Source organism: Oncorhynchus clarkii, unplaced genomic scaffold, assembly GCF_045791955.1.
Source record: "Oncorhynchus clarkii lewisi isolate Uvic-CL-2024 unplaced genomic scaffold, UVic_Ocla_1.0 unplaced_contig_639_pilon_pilon, whole genome shotgun sequence".
NCBI classification, from domain to species: Eukaryota; Metazoa; Chordata; class Actinopteri; order Salmoniformes; family Salmonidae; genus Oncorhynchus; species Oncorhynchus clarkii.
In genome coordinates, this window is record NW_027258467.1 from 23,528 (window position 1) to 43,128 (window position 19,601).

General features: G+C 47.1%; 1 protein-coding gene across 1 annotated transcript in view; it reads left to right on the forward strand.

Annotated features, from left to right (window-relative positions):
- LOC139396990 (TOM1-like protein 2) overlaps positions 1–19,601 on the forward strand; it is a 41,023-nt gene that overhangs the window by 3,336 nt on the left and 18,086 nt on the right. Inside the window, exons 2-6 of the mRNA XM_071143937.1 lie at positions 7,925–8,009; positions 13,584–13,662; positions 14,485–14,634; positions 15,275–15,409; positions 17,167–17,352. Of these exons, the coding sequence (XP_071000038.1) occupies positions 7,925–8,009; positions 13,584–13,662; positions 14,485–14,634; positions 15,275–15,409; positions 17,167–17,352 (635 nt within the window). The remainder of the gene's footprint in view (positions 1–7,924; positions 8,010–13,583; positions 13,663–14,484; positions 14,635–15,274; positions 15,410–17,166; positions 17,353–19,601) is intronic.

The following is a 19,601-nucleotide window of genomic DNA, read 5'->3' on the forward strand; positions in this document are numbered from 1 at the left end:
TTCTGAAACAATACTTGTATTATTAGTAAGAAATAATGTGTTAAATTGTTTAATTTCATTTTTTTGTGACCTGCGTCATTAAACCAAACTATCACAGATGAGACAAACATTTTCACCTGCCCATTTAAGGGTGGGAGGTTACCGTGGTAGCGTGACTCCAGTCATGTTTGAGCCTGTGATTGAGTCTGACTAGTAGAGGTGTTGTTTTCTCTTCCCTTGCAATTGAAACTCAAACATAGAAAAACAACCTAGCCTGTGAACAACACAATGTAAATGGACAAGTCTCACTTCAGTAGACTTTCAGTTCAAGTAAATTAGACCAATTTGTATGCCTGTGCGCAGCGCTTCTAAAAATGTACTTCTAAAAATGTACCTTTCGCTCAACTCTTCGCATGCACCCAGGGTTCCAGCGTAAGATGGAATAGGCTATATAGGATTCGTAGTTCATAGACTTAATTTACCAGCTATGAAACAAAACGGCAAAAATACTTTGAAAAAAAGCTACTGGAGCATTTATTTTACTATAAATGTGATCGAACTTGACTTTTTATTCACATGCGAGTGAAATGCTTGCACTGTGGAGCCCTGACAACCCGCCAACGTGGCTGGTGAAATAGACATTTTACCCACCAATGACAAAATCTACCTGCAGGTGTTAATTTTAGGCCCTGGTACTGTATCCTTACTGCTCAAGGCCTTAGCTACAAGCATAACTATCCTATGTTATAAAGGTCTTCAGTACTGTATCCTTACTGCTCAGTTGAGATCATGTATAGCCTAACAAACTAGACAGAAGACAAGGTGGGGGGTAAGCTGTCCACTCTGCATTGTCTCTGAGAGAATCTCCTAGGATGTCACCCAGGCAGATTGCACAAACAGTTTCCCATGCATTCAGTCCAGTTTCTCATGGTTAGGCCTTTTTCCGAAGATGAGATATTGATGTCTGAAGCTGATAATGGCCACAGTTTATTAGCCCCTAGTCATGAATCTGTGTGAAATCAGAATGGGAACATATCATGGGTATACTCTGGAGGAAGGAAGTTAGTCTGGTTCCAGATATATTTGTGCTGCCTTATCAACTCCATTGGTCATCATGGTCACAATCTGGGACCAGGCTAGAAGGAAGTTGGTCTGAGGAGGTGCAGAAGAAGGGTCTTTCATTGCTGTGAGTGTAGCCTACAGGCCAGGGTGTGTCCCCCTGCCCACTGGCCTGCTTCTCCGGCCAGCTTGGTGCCAAGTCATCCTAGATGGCCATCGCTGAACACCACCACACCAGCTAGGCTGGTCCCTACTACCATCCTCATCATTGTCAGCTCCGAGAGCGGTCTGCTCGGGTCACTGCACACTGTGCCCAGCGAGCAGCAGAGTGGATTTTTAATTTCTTTAGGAGCTACTAGCTTTAAATCATCTGCCCCAGTGTGTTATCTCTCTGGTTGAGAGCTCACTGTACTGTGCTGTCCATAAAGGCATTCTGTCTGTCCGTGTGGATACAGTGCTGGTGGTGAGAGTGGTACCCAACACCACAGTACAGCACCAGCAAGACAGGGGAAAGGGATCAGGTTCACTTCCCACAGAGGAAATGGGAGAGCACTCAGAGACAGGGCAATAGAACAGGCAGCAACCCTACTGATGAGGTTTGCATTGTGAATCTTAATTGTCCTTTCTCATTACCTTAAGTGGCCTGACAGGCAGGGGGTGGACAGGATGAGAGAGAGAGAGAGAGGCTTGGTGGATGTTGTGTGTGTGTGTGTGTGTGTGTGTGTGTGTGTGTGTGTTGTAGCAAGTGTGTGTTTATGTTTGCAGTGTGTGTGCATATTTGTGTGGATGGTGTGTTTGTTTGTGGTGGGTGGATTGTGTGTGTGTGGCTTGAGGTTTGATACTAGTGTAACTACTCTGTCTCAGAGTACAGTTGGCCTAGATGCTGACTCCATCTCCTTCATTTTAGCTGCTAAAGAGACAGAGACCATCATAGAGGGAAAGCAGCTACACATCCTGGAGGAAACAGAACAATCTGCCTGCCATCTCCATTAGTGGAAGGGTTAGTGTAGCTAGCAGGCCCATGGATTTGTCCCTAATGGGTTGGAGCACTCTCTGGTAATAAGCCCTCTATGACGAGATGTTGAAAAGAAGACTATAAGACAGAGGAATAGTTCGGTAACCATGGATACATGTTTGGGTCATATAATGAGCCAATTTCAAATGTCTATCTCAGAGCTATGCATTAGTGGATTGAGGAATAGGGAGGGGGAGAGTGAGAGGGAGGAAGACAGACAAGGGGGGGGGTATAGTGGGATTGAAGAAGGGGGTATAGAGCGAGAGAACAGACGGGGAGCGAAGAGGGATCTGAAATGGAGATTTGTGGAGTTGGCAGTGGATGGCACAGCCTTCCGCCTGTGTGGCCACGTGACTGGTTGTACTGGTTTCACTCCATGGCACTGGGAGTGGGGGTGGAGCCTGGGTTGAACTTGCACCCAATCAGTCTCTCTTCTATTTTCAAAGCTCTGGCTGTAATGGCTGTCTTGTTCCATGAATAGAGGCCTCAAAAAGGATGACTCTGTATAGGGCTGTTAGGGTGACCATATTACCGCCACACCGGTGGTCACGAGTCATGAGGGCAGTCAAATTCCACATGACCGTTTAGTCATGGTAATTAGCCTACTCCAAGCGCTGATGCTGCTGATTGTCATTAGTAGCCTACCAAACTTGCTAACTGCCTGGTACTCAGCACTCTATTGTCCCTCTAATCACTCTGACATCAATGCAAATTGAATTGAAAATCTAATCAAACATTTCATGTGAGCTCATGTTGCTCAACATTTCTGTAGGCTATGCAATTGTGTGAGAAAATATATTTGATGGCCTCTATTAAAAAGAGGAGAATCCCATCCCATTTTTCACCATAATTTGCAAATAAATTCATAAAAAATCCAACAATGTGATTTTTCTGGATTTTGTGTCTAATTTTGTCTGTCATAGTTGAAGTGTACCTATGATGAAAATTACAGGCCTCTCTCATCTTTTTAAGTGGGAGAACAAGTGGTGGCTGACTAAATACTTTTTTGCCCCACTGTACATATGAGATGAGTAATGTAGGGTATGTAAACATTACATTAAGTAGCATTGTTTAAAGTGGCTAGTGATATATTTTACGTCAATTTCCATCAATTCCCATTATTAAAGTGGCTAGAGTTGAGTCAGTGTGTTGGCAGCAGCCACTCAATGTTAGTGGTGGCTGTTTAATAGTCAGATGGCCTTGAGATAGAAGCTGTTTTTCAGTCTCTCGGGCCCTGCTTTGATGCACCTGTACTGACCTCGCCTTCTGGATGATAGCGGGGTGAACAGGCAGTGGCTCGGGTGGTTGTTGTCCTTGATGATCTTTATGGCCTTCCTGGGTGGTGTAGGTGTCCTGGAGGGCAGGTAGTTTGCCCCCGGTGATGCGTTGTGCAGACCTCGCTACCCTCTGGAGAGCCTTAGGGTTGTGGGCGGAGCAGTTGCCGTACCAGGCGGTGATACAGCCCGGCAGGATGCTCTCGATTGTGCATCTGTAGAAGTTTGAGTGCTTTTGGTGACAAGCCGTATTTCTTCAGCCTCCTGAGGTTGAAGAGGCGCTGCTGCGCCTTCTTCACGACGCTGTCTGTGTGGGTGGACCAATTCAGTTTGTCTGTGATGTGTATGCCGAGGAACTTAAAACTTACTACCCTCTCCACTACTGTCCCATCGATGTTGATAGGGGGGTGCTCCCTCTGCTGTTTCCTGAAGTCCACAATCATCTCCTTTGTTTGGTTGACATTGAGTGTGAGGTTATTTCCCTAAACTTGATGATTGAGTTGGAGGCGTGCATGGCCACGCAGTCGTGGGTGAACAGGGAGTACAGGAGAGGGCTCAGAACGCACCCTTGTGGGGCCCCAGTGTTGAGGATCAGCGGGGTGGAGATGTTACCTACCCTCACCACCTGGGGGCGGCCCGTCAGGAAGTCCAGTACCCAGTTTCACAGGGTGGGGTCGAGACCCAGGGTCTCAAGCTTGATGACGAGTTTGGAGGGTACTATGGTGTTAAATGCTGAGCTGTAGTCAATGAACATCATTCTCACATAGGTACAGCATTCTCACATTCCTCTTGTCCAGATGGGTTAGGGCAGTGTGCAGTGTGGTTGAGATTGCATCGTCTGTGGAACTGTTTGGGCGGTAAGCAAATTGGAGTGGGTGTAAGGTAGGGTGGAGGTGATATGGTCCTTGACTAGTCTCTCAAAGCACTTCATGATGATGGAAGTGAGTGGTACGGGGCGGTAGTCGTTTAGCTCAGTTACCTTAGCTTTCTGGGGAACAGGAACAATGGTGTGCGCATGCTCTGAGGATGCGGCTGGGGATGCCGTCTGGGCCTGGAGCCTTGCGAGGGTTAACACTTTTAAATGTTTTACTCACAATCTGTATGTGTTTTAATTTTTTAGAAGAAGGTGATTTTTAGCCCTAATAATCCATTATTGCACCATATTAGACTCTGGAAACTCTTAATTGATCACATATTCGTTCTATTCCAGGGCACAGCGGAGGAACTTAATAGATTCCACTCCTCCATCAATACAACAGTGAACATTTGAAATTCACTGCTTGTGAAATACATCTTCTTGACATTTTAAGTTAGAGGGATGGGGAGGTGGTTAGTACGGATCTATACAGGAAGCCGATTGACAGAAATTCCCTATTATGCGGAGACAGCTTCCACCCTACACCCCTAAAAAATAACCTCCCCATTAGCCAATGCAGTCGCATACGTAGGATTTGTAGTACACGGAGTGACTATGTAAAACAAACCGCCCATCTGGATGAGCGTTTCAGACAGCGGGGTTACCCAGAGGAATGGCTGCAGGATGCAAGAGAACGTTATAAAAATATGACCCAGGATGACAGCCTCACGTCCAAACCTCCCCGCTCTCCTGACCAACGCATTTAATGCTTCCTTCAGTACTCCCCACTTGGTAAACAGTTCAACCACATTATTACAAAACATTGGTACATCTTGAGCACTGATCCACAACAGGAAAAGACGTTTAAAGGAACCCGCGGGTCGTCTTCAGACACGCCCCCAACATCAGTCACATGGTGGTGAGGTCTGGTCTTCCACCAGTGCCACGCAGGACCTTTCTAGACTGTGTGCCGGACGGTAACTAGAGACGTGGCGGATGCACCAAATGTAACTTCACGAACAAATGCACAATGTTCAGTCACCTTATTACGTGCAAGGCCATTAAGATTAAGGGCATCATTACATGTTCCACAAAACATGTGATATACCTGATCAAATGTATTTGTGGTCTATGTAGGAAAAAACACAAGGAGCTCTGAAAACAAGGATAGCAGAACACAGGAGTAATATCAGGGCCCTTGACCAGAGAAACCCTGTGGCTGCTCATGTCATGGAGGCTCGTCACAACGTCAGCTCTTTGAGTCACATTGGTATGGAACATGTTAAGACTCCTAGGAGGGGCGGAGATACTGATCATCTATGACTGAGAAGAGGATTGTATTGGATTCACCTTGGGTGCACCATGTCTCCTAGAGGTCTGAACCAAGAGTTTGGTATCAGACCATTTCTTACCTGAATATGTTCCTTTACTTTGATTTGTCTGGCCTTCCAGGTTACTCACTTGGTCATTTTTTAAATGTATATTATTTTGTGGAACCATTACATGTACTCATTTAATTATTAGAGATACACATGTGTTTTGCATCCACCATGCGTCATGTCCACAATGGTCATGTGAGGTGAAATGTGTATATTTTGGGATGTGAACACTGTGTGTTTGACCTGCTGGAGATTGGTTTCAGATTAAAGCGGTGAATTGGGAGCTTTAAAGGTGTGCAGGCCTTCTTGTTCTATACTAGAATCCTTTATTAGCCCAGCACCTATGTTTTTAAGGTTGTGCATATGCCCACAAACTGTTCTATTGACAATATTAGCCTACCACTTGTGAATGATCTATTATCACTTCTCAAATCAAATTATATTGGTCACAAACACATATTTAGCAGATGTTATTGTGGGTGTAGTGAAATCACTTGTAAAAGATGCCCAGCTTGTGTGCAATAAGGCAAGAAACAGCATATGCCTTTTTTTGTGCAACTTTTTCAAATCATAGTCACACACCTCATGTAGCCCAGCCCATAGGCCTATATGTTTTGTTAAGGTTTTTATCACAGCTAAAGTGGCCAAATAACGCCTTAAAATGAAGCACATTCATCCGCTTGAACGGGTGTAGAGCCTAACTGGCAAACATACGCAGCAGCGCGTGACCTTCAAGTTGTAGGCTATGTGAGGAAGCCAGGAGATGCTAAATGTGTTTGTTAATTAACGGTCAATTACCGTGAGACCGGCAATTATTTGCTTCCCAATCAACTTCGGCCAAAATCTCATGACCACAACAGCCCTAACTAGGTCTGGTCCTTTCCTTCTCCCTTTCATTTTCGTCTTTCTCCCTCTCTCTCCTTGCCTGTCCGCTTTCCAATCCACTTGAGGAGATTACGTGGGGCGTGCCAGTGGAGATAGCAGTGGTTAAGACTTAACACTTAATGCTCTGCTGTTCACACACTGAGCCTGAGCAGCTAAACACCGTGTCATGCTGTTTACCTTGGCTTCTCATGTTCTGACATGTTGTTAGCAGAATACTGTCTTTGTGTACACAGGAAATGCATTATTTGAGTAATATTTAGATTAGAGGCAGTGTGAAAGGAGAGAAACAGACACCAAAAGCATTAGTCCTTCACACAAGGTGGCCTCAGTGGTAGACTGTGTGATCTGACGGGTTGGAAGGAGAGGGGAGGTAAAGGCCAGAACAGGACTCATAGCCCCAGAGAGAGGTCCCTGGCCTGGGCATGCCACACTGCTCTGAGCCCTGGGCTGGAGGTGGAAATGTTCTGAGTGACTGAGCTAACCTAGAGCTAGTCTAGTCATCATGACTAACTTTTAAACATCTTAACTCTTAGCTCTGTATTTTGACTCTAAATACCTCTAGCTCTTGCTGGCTCAGTTTCCTTATTTTCTCCCAGCCAAGAACAGGAGTGAGACTAGGTGTGCTTCCCAAATTACACCCCATTCCCTATGTAGTGCACTACTTTTGACCAGGGCTCAAAGGGAATTGTGTTCCATGTGGGACATGCACAGTTCTTTAATCCTGTTTCATGGAGGGATGAATTCAGCATGGTAATTGGTAGACACCAGTGGTAGTGGACTTCCAGACGTCAGCTCAATTATGTCATTATTAAACTTCAATGTTACTGTGTTGAAAAGCCAATAGCCCAAATCCTGTCACGTTTCCCCCCCATTACTTTCCTCTCTAAGACAATGCAGAGAACACCCATGATCCTGTTTGAATAGGTTGAAATGCATCACACATTGGCTTACTATAGAAACCCTGTTACTGTTATCTATTTTTACGTGCTTGGTTACACAACTTTTTCTCATGCCCACAGTAATGTTACATAAGCCATGGAGTTTAGGCTAACTAGTGCGGCTTGTTGAGGTAAGGGGACAGGTCACAGCGCAGTCAGACTGAAATATAGCCCAAGGCTTAGTGGACAGTGAGTTGGCAGAGTACTGACTAGGTCTGTTATAAAACCTGTTTTTACATCTCCCATCTTGTCAATCAATCAATTAGGCCTCATTTATTTTATTTATTTGACATCAGCAGTTGTCACAAGCTGCCCAGCCTAGACCCCACAGAGCAAGAAAAGCAGAAGTGAAAGCACCAGGAAAAACTCCCCAGAAGGAAGAAACCTAGGTAGGAGCCAGTCCCAAAGGGGTGGTTCATCCTTTTTGGGCTGTACCGATTATTCCTATGGGAAACTTCCTACTACTTAGTGTTCTCCTTGGTCCATTGAGCAGGTTTGTTTACTTCCTGTTGTCTTTGACTTCCTGTTGTCTTTTCTAGAGAAGGCCACGGATGGCGGCCTGCAGGCTGAGGACTGGACCCTCAACATGGAGATCTGTGACATCATCAATGAGACGGAGGAAGGGTGAGCAACAGACTACATCAGTACACTTTCACCTGACTGACTGACGGACTGACTGACTGAAAGACGGACTGACTGACTGACTGAAGGACGGACTGACTGACTGAAGGACGGACGGACTGACTGAAGGACGTACTGACTGACTGGCTGAAGGACGGACTGGCTGACTGGTTGAAGGACGGACTGGCTGACTGGCTGAAGGACGGACTGGCTGACTGGCTGAAGGACGGACTGACTGACTGGCTGAAGGACGGACTGACTGACTGGCTGAAGGACGGACTGACTGACTGGCTGAAGGACGGACTGACTGACTGGCTGAAGGACGGACTGACTGACTGGCTGAAGGACGGACTGACTGACTGGCTGAAGGACAGACTGACTGACTGACTGACTGGCTGAAGGACAGACTGACTGACTGACTGACTGGCTGAAGGACAGACTGACTGACTGACTGGCTGAAGGACAGACTGACTGACTGACTGGCTGAAGGACAGACTGACTGACTGACTGACTGGCTGAAGGACAGACTGACTGACTGACTGACTGGCTGAAGGACGGACTGACTGACTGACTGGCTGAAAGACGGACTGACTGGCTGAAAGACAGACGGACTGGCTGACTGACTGAAAGGCTGACTGACTGAAATACTGACTGGCTGACTGACTGAAAGATGGACTGACTGAAAGATGGACTTACTGGCTGGCAGAACGACTGACTGATTGACTGGCTGGCTGAAAGACTGACTGAAAGACGGACTGACTGACTGAAAGACGGACTGACTAATTGACTGACTGGCTAAAAGACTGACTAACTGACTGACTGAAAGATGGGCTGACTGACAAAGATGGACTGACTGGCTGACTGGCTGGCTGGCTGAGATTGACTGACTGACTGGCTGAAAGACGGACGGACTGACTGGGTGAAAGACGGACGGACTGACTGACTGGCTGAAAGACGGACGGACTGGCTGACTGACTGAAAGATGTTCTGACTGGCTGGCTGGCTGAGATTGACTGACTGACTGACTGGCTGAAAGACTGAATGACTGACTGGCTGAAAGACGGGCTGGCTGGCTGAAGGACGGACGGACTGACTGACTGGCTGAAGGACGGACTGACTGACTGACTGGCTGAAAGACGGACTGACTGGCTGAAAGACGGACGGACTGGCTGACTGACTGAAATACTGACTGGCTGACTGACTGAAAGATGGACTGACTGAAAGACGGACTGACTGACTGAAAGACGGACTGACTAATTGACTGACTGGCTAAAAGACTGACTAACTGACTGACTGAAAGATGGGCTGACTGACAAAGATGGACTGACTGGCTGGCTGGCTGAGATTGACTGACTGACTGGCTGAAAGACGGACTGAAAGACGGACGGACTGACTGGGTGAAAGACGGACGGACTGACTGACTGGCTGAAAGACGGACGGACTGGCTGACTGACTGAAAGATGTTCTGACTGGCTGGCTGAGATTGACTGACTGACTGACTGACTGGCTGAAAGACTGAATGACTGACTGGCTGAAAGACGGGCTGGCTGGCTGAAGGACGGACGGACTGACTGACTGACTGACTGGCTGAAGGACGGACTGACTGACTGACTGGCTGAAAGACGGACTGACTGGCTGAAAGACGGACGGACTGGCTGACTGACTGAAAGGCTGACTGACTGAAATACTGACTGGCTGACTGACTGAAAGATGGACTGACTGAAAGATGGACTTACTGGCTGGCAGAACGACTGACTGATTGACTGGCTGGCTGAAAGACTGACTGAAAGACGGACTGACTGACTGAAAGACGGACTGACTAATTGACTGACTGGCTAAAAGACTGACTAACTGACTGACTGAAAGATGGGCTGACTGACAAAGATGGACTGACTGACTGAAAGATGGGCTGGCTGGCTGAGATTGACTGACTGGCTGAAAGACGGACTGAAAGACGGACTGACTGGCTGAAAGACGGACGGACTGGCTGACTGACTGAAAGATGTTCTGACTGGCTGGCTGGCTGAGATTGACTGATTGACTGACTGGCTGAAAGACTGAATGACTGACTGGCTGAAAGACGGGCTGGCTGGCTGAAAGACGGGCTGGCTGGCTGCCTTACTGATTGACTGTACAAGTCAATCACACAAACAAAAACCTCTTAACACACTCAAAAATAACATACAAATGATGTGCACAAATACAATACAACTTTACAACAGACATTTGTCTTCTGCTCTGCTCTCAAACTCTCTACATGGCACACATCACACATGCAGTTGAGACAAGCACAGGGTCAAGCTGCAGTGCAGATAGAATGGAATGAGAATATCCTTTTTTACTAATTAGTGTTAACTTTTCTTTGAGTTTAATTTGATAAGTTGTTGACTCTCCTGAAATTGGTTGAGTGCTGTGACCTTTAGGAAAAACTGGAGGGATTCAAACCTACAATTCTTTCCTCTTCCTGAATCATTCTTCTGCTTCCCCTTTATCTATCTTCTCACTCACTCACTCACTCACTCACTCACTCACTCACTCACTCACTCACTCACTCACTCACTCACTCACTGTCCTGGGAGAACACTATTTCAGTACAATTCAGGAAAAAAAATGACCCATGTCTTTTGAGATATATCAGTCCCTTGCCTCCATTACAACTTCCACCTCCTACTTGAAGCGTTGTGTAATTTGAGTGTGAAGGCTACCAAGTAGCAAATTACTATTGGCTTTGTGTATTGTGTTAGTGTAGGAAGTCAGACATGGTGACAACTGAATGGCATGCAGGCAATCCTCTTTAGGTTCAGACAAGGACATAGATGTGGAAGAAATGCCAGCTAGCTGCACTAATGTCACTTATCAGACAGATAAACATAGACTGCCTACCTGAAACTTCTGGAAGTGGAACTTTTGAGATGATGTAACACCCATGCACACCAGTATTCCCTGAGCTCCTCTCTTTCTATAGTCTGTTTGTGTCTGAAGTCGGAAGGCCTCAACTCCCTCCCATAGGATCCACTAGTGTCAGTGAGACTACTGCCTGAGCACTACTCCGTTAATGTTTTATACACTGCATAGACTCAGCCGTGGCTGTCAGACAGTGATATACACACTCATCTCTCCTCTGAAACGTCACAGAGCTCCAGAGTGAGGTTCATGGAAGCTCATTACCTCATCTATAACAGAGAGCGTTCTCTATTAAGATGAGCTTTGATCTTTCTATAGGGCAAACAGACAGGAAGGCAGAAAGACAGATATAAACTCAGCAAAAAAAGAAACATCCCTTTTTCAGGACTCTGTCTTTCAAAGATAATTAGTAAAAATCCAAATAACTTCACAGATCTTCTTTGTAAAGGGTTTAAACACGCTTGTTCAATGAACCATAAACACTTAATGAACACTCACCTGTGGAACGGTCGTTAAGACACTAACAGCTTACAGACGGTAGGCAATTAAGGTCACAGTTATGAAAACTTAGGACACTAAAGAGGCCTTTCTACTGACTCTGAAAAACTCCAAAAGAAAGATGCCCAGGATCCCTGCTCATCTGCGTGAACGTGCCTTAGGCATGCTGCAAGGAGGCATGAGGACTGCAGATGTGGCCAGGGCAATAAATTGCAATGTCCGTACTGTGACAGCGCTACAGGGAGACAGGACGGAGAGCTGATCGTCCTCACAGTGGTAGACCACGTCTAACAACACCTGCACAGGATTGATACATCACACCTGCGGACAGGTACAGGATGGCAACAACAACTGCCCAAGTTACACCAGGAACGCACAATCCCTCCATCAGTGCGTGCTCAGACTGTCCTCAATAGGCTGAGAGAGGCTGGACTGAGGGCTTGTAGGCCTGTTGTAAAGGCAGGTCCTCGCCAGACTTCACCGGCAATAACGTTGATCGTCCTACCTGGCACAAACCCACCATCGCTGGACCAGACAGGACTGGTAAAAAGTGCTCTTCACTGACGAGTCGCGGTTTTGTCTCACCAGGGGTGATGGTCGGATTCGTGTTTATCGTCGAAGGAATGAGCGTTACACTGAGGCCTGTACTCTGGAGCAGGATCGATTTGGAGGTGGAGGGTCCGTCATGGTCTGGGGCGGTGTGTCACAGCATCATTGGACTGCGCTTGTTGTCATTGCAGGCAATCTCAACGCTGTGCATTACAGGGAAGACGTCCTCCTCCTTCATGTGGTACCCTTCCTGCAGGCTCATCCTGACATGACCCTCCAGCATGACAATGCCACCACGCACAGAACAAGCAGTTTGGCTGATTTCCTGCTAGACAGGAATGTTAGTGTTCTGCCAAGGCCAGCAAAGAGCCCGGATCTCAATCCCATTGAGCACGTCTGGGACCTGTTGGATTGGAGGATAAGGGCTAGGGCCATTCTCCCCCAAAAATGTCTGGGAACTTGCATGTGCCTTGGTGGAAGAGTGGGGTAACATCTCACAGCAAGAACGGGCAAATATGGTACAGTCCATGAGGAGGAGGTGAACTGCAGTACACAATGCAGCTGGTGGCCACACCAGATACTGACTGTTACTTTTGATTTTGACCCCCCCACTTTGTTCAGGGACACATTATTCCATTTCTGTTAGTCACGTGTTTGTGGAACTTTTTCAGTTTGTCTCAGTTGTTGAATCTTGTTATGTTCATACAAATATTTACATGTTATGTTTGCTGAAAATAAACGCAGTTGACACGAGAGGACGTTTATTTTTTTGCTGAGCTTACAAGCTCAGATCTATGTGGTGATTTGTTTTTAAATGCCCAATGCAGCGGATTTTGATCTCAATGTCAAATCATTTATTGGTAAAAATTAAGTACATTACTGTAGTAATAGTTGTTAATTAAAAGGGTAAGAAAGAAAAAAATCTATAGCTTTTTTAGCAAAACTATTTCTCAAGCTAGAATTTTGCTAGGATCGTCTGGGAGCTGGTCTGTGAAAGGGCCTAATGGGAGGGGCTTAATGGGAGGGATATGTAACCTCAAAACGATCTGTTATTGGTTTGGAACTCTCTTTGTTATTGGTCTATTATTGTATACTGCTTAGTGATGTCACCAGGCAAGCCAAAACTCCATCCATGCAAAACCTGCTGATTAGAAGGTCCTGTGTAAATTATATTTTTAACCAGCAATTATAAGGAAATAACACTGATCACATTATTGCAAACTTTTACAGTGTTAGTTTTAACAGCTGTTGTACAATATACAAAAAACTGAGTTTTGACTGCACTGAGCCTTTAATGGAGTGTGTGTGTTTAGACTGCCAGGTAGGTAACAATGTGTGGTTATTGCCCCACGGAGGAAAGATATTTACTGCTAGTTGCCGTGTGACATCCCACTCCTGAGACCTGCACACGGCTTCATACAAAATCAACAACGCCACGGCTAAGATGGTTTAGGTCAATAAAAACAACGGGTTGAGTTGATAGCATGACCAAAGCCCTATGTTAATCCAAGAATGCCAGGCATACTTTTACTTTACATTTTAAGATTAGCTTCATAGAATGACTTACAGAACGCTAACAGGATATTTGTGTGCCTAGCTATGTTTCTATGTGTTGTGTTCCTGCAGGCCTAAAGATGCCATCCGGGCGCTGAAGAAGAGACTGAGTGGGAACAGGAACTACCGGGAGGTGATGCTAGGATTGACGGTGAGACAGGCTCTAATTGGGTTCCCAATGTTGACCCACCTAAATCTTTTCAGATGAACAATAGAGGGTGTGTGGTGTTGAAAAGCCTGGAACATACAGGTCACATCACTGATCATGTGTCCAAGGGCATCTGGAGATGTTTTGGAATGTCTTGAGCCCACAATCTGCTACCCAGCGGTAGAACGTGACCAATCAAATCAATCGGATGTATTTTCTAAAGCCCATTATACGTCGGCAGTTGTCACAAAGCGCTGAAGACCCACCATCTGGAAAACACTGGATGAGCACACCAGCAGGGACGGAGCGAATCCGTCCAGAGCTAGGCCTAGATCTAAGTGATGCTTATTGTCTGAACTCACCCTCAACAACAACCAACACTTACCACACTTGCAAACACGCCTGCATGCTTAACTAGGACAGTGCTATTATCCGTTACACTTGTTCTTCACGCATGAGCTTCAAAAAGCCACCAACACACGTTCATGAATTAGTTGTCTGCTGTGTCTCACTGTGACTTCTCCCTCAGGCAATTTCTCAACTGTTATGTTTTTTCTGTCTTCATAGTTTATTTTGTTTATGTGGATCTTGATTTTTTTCAAAGCTCCTTTATTCCATGTCAGATGACAGCAGTCAGCTCTTTATCAATATCTGAGCACACTTCTCTTCTTCCAGGGAGTTTCTCGCTCTCTATCATACTTTCTTACTTCCTGATGTTTTCTCTCCTCTCCTCTTTCAAGTTAAGGGGCTTTATTGGCATGGGAAACAGGATATATGTAAACATTCTTTCTTTCTGATGTTTTACCTCTATCTTTCCATTTCTAGGTGCTGGAGACATGTGTAAAGAACTGCGGCCACCGGTTTCATGTCCTCGTGGCTAACCGGGACTTCATTGATGGTGTCCTCGTCAAAATCATCTCCCCCAAAACCAACCCCCCCACCATCGTACAGGACAAAGTCCTGGCTCTGATCCAGGTACAGCACATGATAATAATCACATGGCACATGATAAGAAATCTTTTACATCTGAGAGAAGTGGATAGGTATAAGCAACATGGTGAACATTTCACCAAGCCCATCAGAGAGCTGTAAGAGGCAAGGCTGCAGCAGTTAGGAAAATTCTACATCCAAAATGAGTCCAGACACCTCAAACAAACCTCTCTAAATACAGTGAGAGGACGAGAGCGGACACCTTGTACCTGAGCAGCTCCAGGCAGGTAACCAGAGACTGAACACACACACACACACACACACACACACAGGACTGAAGTCGGCAACACAACACCTGGGCTCTCACTATTTGGCCTTCATCTATCCACTCCTCTCAGATGTCCACCAGGATGTAACGGGGTTGTTTCCAGCCCTTATTCTGTGTTTGTCTGTGTGTTGTCAGGCCTGGGCCGATGCCTTCAGGAGTAGTCCTGACCCGGACAGGCCTTTATTCTGTGTTTGTCTGTGTGTTGTCAGGCCTGGGCGGATGCCTTCAGGAGTAGTCCTGACCCGGACAGGCCTTTATTCTGTGTTTGTCTGTGTGTTGCCGGGCCTGGGCGGATGCCTTCAGGAGTAGTCCTGACCCGGACAGGCCTTTATTCTGTGTTTGTCTGTGTGTTGCCAGGCCTGGGCGGATGCCTTCAGGAGTAGTCCTGACCTGACGGGGGTGGTCCATATTTATGAGGAGCTGAAGAGGAAAGGCATCGAGTTCCCCATGGCTGACCTGGACACTCTGTCACCCATCCACACACCACAGAGGGTGAGACCCAACACGCATCCACACACCACAGGGGGCGAGACCCAACACCCATCCACACACCACAGAGGGTGAGACCAACACGCATCCACACACCACAGGGGGCGAGACCCAACACCCATCCACCACCACAGAGGGTGAGACCCAACACGCATCCACACACCACAAATCAAATCAAATCAATGTATTTATATAGCCCTTCGTACATCAGCTGATATCTCAAAGTGCTGTACAGAAACCCAGCTTAAAACCCCAAACAGCAAGCAATGCAGCTGTAGAAGCACGGTGGCTAGGAAAAACTCTCTAGAAAGGCCAAAACCTAGGAAGAAACCTAGAGAGGAACCAGGCTTTGTGGGGTGGCCAGTCCTCTTCTGGCTGTGCCGGGTGGAGATTATAACAGAACATGGCCAAGATTTTCAAATGTTCATAAATGACCAGCATGGTCCAATAATAATAAGGCGGAACTGGAGCAGCAGCACGGCCAGGTGGACTGGGGACAGCAAGGAGTCATCATGTCAGGTAGTCCTGAGGCATGGTCCTAGGGCTCAGGTCCTCTGAGAGAGAGAAAAAAAGAGAGAATTAGAGAGAGCACACTTAAATTCACACAGGACACCGAATAGGACAGGAGAAGTACTCCAGATATAACAAACTGACCCTAGCCCCCCGACACATAAACTACTGCAGCATGAATACTGGAGGCTGAGACGGGAGGGGTCAGGAGACACTGTGGCCCCATCCGAGGACACCCCCGGACAGGGCCAAACAGGAAGGATATAACCCCACCCACTTTGCCAAAGCACAGCCCCCACACCACAGGGGGCGAGACCCAACACGCATCCACACACCACAGGGGGCGAGACCCAACACGCATCCACACACCACAGGGGGCGAGACCCAACACGCATCCACACACCACAGGGGGCGAGACCCAACACGCATCCACACACCACAGGGGGCGAGACCAACACGCATCCACACACCACAGGGGGCGAGACCCAACACGCATCCACACACCACAGGGGGCGAGACCCAACACGCACACACAGGCGTACATGAACCCATGCTATAATGAGGTAGAATTATCTGAAGCAGTGACTATACTGCTGTAGTAGCAGAGCTGTACTATCTACATGTTGTGTTCTCTCTACAGAGCTCTACTAACTAACTACATGTTGTGTTCTCTCTACAGAGCTCTACTAACTAACTACATGTTGTGTTCTCTCTACAGAGCTCTACTAACTAACTACATGTTATGTTCTCTCTACAGAGCTCTACTAACTAACTACATGTTGTGTTCTCTCTACAGAGCTCTACTAACTAACTACATGTTGTGTTCTCTACAGAGCTCTACTAACTAACTACATGTTGTGTTCTCTACAGAGCTCTACTAACTAACTACATGTTGTGTTCTCTCTACAGAGCTCTACTAACTACATGTTGTGTTCTCTCTACAGAGCTCTACTAACTAACTACATGTTGTGTTCTCTACAGAGCTCTACTAACTAACTACATGTTGTGTTCTCTCTACAGAGCTCTACTAACTAACTACATGTTGTGTTCTCTACAGAGCTCTACTAACTAACTACATGTTGTGTTCTCTCTACAGAGCTCTACTAACTAACTACATATTGTGTTCTCTCTACAGAGCTCTACTAACTAACTACATGTTGTGTTCTCTACAGAGCTCTACTAACTAACTACATGTTGTGTTCTCTCTACAGAGCTCTACTTACTAATTACATGTTGTGTTCTCTCTACAGGGTCTACCAGAGGTGGACCCAGCTGTACTAAAGTACAAAGCCCCCATCCAGCCCCACGCTGCAGCCACAGCCACCCTCCCCAAGCCTGCAGCCGCCCCGGCTCCGGCCCCCGCCCCCCTCACCCCCATCCTACAGATACCACACATCCCCAACGTACAGGGCCCCATCACCGCCAACCCTGAACAGGTGAGAATAAAGATGGCCTCTGACGGCTAATGTTAAACTACTGCCAGAGTCATGTTCATTAGGCTAATAACGGAAAAGAACTGACTGGACGTTGCCCAATAAAAAAACAAGTTTCTCCTGTCCTCAGGGTTGCGTCAAAGAACTTGATATGCATAATACGGGAGTTCATCTCACTAATGTTAAGGGTCATCCCCTCTCCTCTCTTCCCTTCTTCTCCTCTCTTCCCCTACTCTTCTTCAACTGCACTGGTATGACATGATATGTGAGAACCATACTGTATAGCACTTGTTTTCACCTATCAAGTTCTAATAGTTTAGTGAGGATGAAGGAAAGGATATTAAAATAATTGAGACGCATCCTGTAGGCCTTTATGCACAATCTTGGGCCCTGTTTGAAAACTGTCATACATCTTACATCCTTCCTTCCTCCCCTCCTGGGTGTTAACAAATCAAATTTTATTAGTCATCTGTTTAGTTTTTCAAAATACAAGTTTAAACCTTCCCTGCGGTAGTCACCCTGCTGCTCAACTGAAATGTGTTGGAACTCATTTAGCCCACTAGGGGGAGTAGTACCACCACTCTAGGGGGAGTTGTACTACCACTCTATGGGGAGTAGTACTACCACTCTATGGGGAGTAGTACCACCGCTCTTTGGGGAGTAGTACCACCACTCTATGGGGAGTAGTACCACCACTCTATGGGGAGTAGTACTACCACTCTTTGGGGAGTAATACCACCACTCTATGGGGAGTAGTACTACCACTCTATGGGGAGTAGTACCACCACTCTATGGGGAGTAGTACTACCGCTCTATGGGGAGTAGTACCACCGCTCTATGGGGAGTAGTACTACCACTCTATGGGGAGTAGTACTACCACTCTATGTGGAGTAGTACCACCACTCTATGGGGAGTAGTACCACCACTCTATGGGGAGTAGTACCACCACTCTATGGGGAGTAGTACTACCACTCTATGGGGAGTAGTACCACCGCTCTATGGGGAGTAGTACCACCGCTCTATGGGGAGTAGTACTACCACTCTATGGGGAGTAGTACCACCACTCTATGGGGAGTAGTACCACCACTCTATGGGGAGTAGTACCACCACTCTATGGGGAGTAGTACCACCGCTCTATGGGGAGTAGTACCACCGCTCTATGGGGAGTAGTACCACCGCTCTATGGGGAGTAGTACTACCACTCTATGGGGAGTAGTACTACCACTCTAGGGGGAGTAGTACCACCGCTCTATGGGGAGTAGTACCACCGCTCTATGGGGAGTAGTACCACCGCTCTATGGGGAGTAGTACCACCGCTCTATGGGGAGTAGTACCACCGCTCTATGGGGAGTAGTACCACCGCTCTATGGGGAGTAGTACCACCGCTCTATGGGGAGTAGTACCACCGCTCTATGGGGAGTAGTACCACCACTCTATGGGGAGTAGTACCACCACTCTATGGGGAGTAGTACCACCACTCTATGGGGAGTAGTACCACCACTCTATGGGGAGTAGTACCACCACTCTATGGGGAGTAGTACCACCACTCTATGGGGAGTAGTACCACCACTCTATGGGGAGTAGTACCACCACTCTATGGGGAGTAGTACCACCACTCTATGGGGAGTAGTACTACCACTCTACAGGGAGTAGTACCACCACTCTAGAGGGAGTACTACCATCATAGTACCACTGCTCTAGGGGGAGTTGTACCACCATAGTACCACTGCTCTAGGGGGAGTAGTTCCACCACTCTAGGGGGAGTAGTACCACCACTCTAGGGGGAGTTGTACCACCATAGTATCACCGCTCTAGGGGGAGTAGTTCCACCACTCTAGGGGGAGTAGTACCACCGCTCTAGGGGGAGTTGTACCACCGCTCTAGGGGGAGTAGTTCCACCACTCTAGGGGGAGTAGTACCACCGCTCTAGGGGGAGTAGTACCACCATAGTACCACCGCTCTAGGGGGAGTAGTACCACCGCTCTAGGGGGAGTAGTACCACCGCTCTAGGGGGAGTAGTGCCACCACTCTATGGGGAGTAGTACTACCGCTCTATGGGGAGTAGTACCACCGCTCTATGGGGAGTAGTACTACCACTCTATGGGGAGTAGTACTACCACTCTATGGGGAGTAGTACCACCACTCTATGGGGAGTAGTACTACCACTCTATGGGGAGTAGTACCACCACTCTATGGGGAGTAGTACTACCACTCTATGGGGAGTAGTACTACCGCTCTATGGGGAGTAGTAC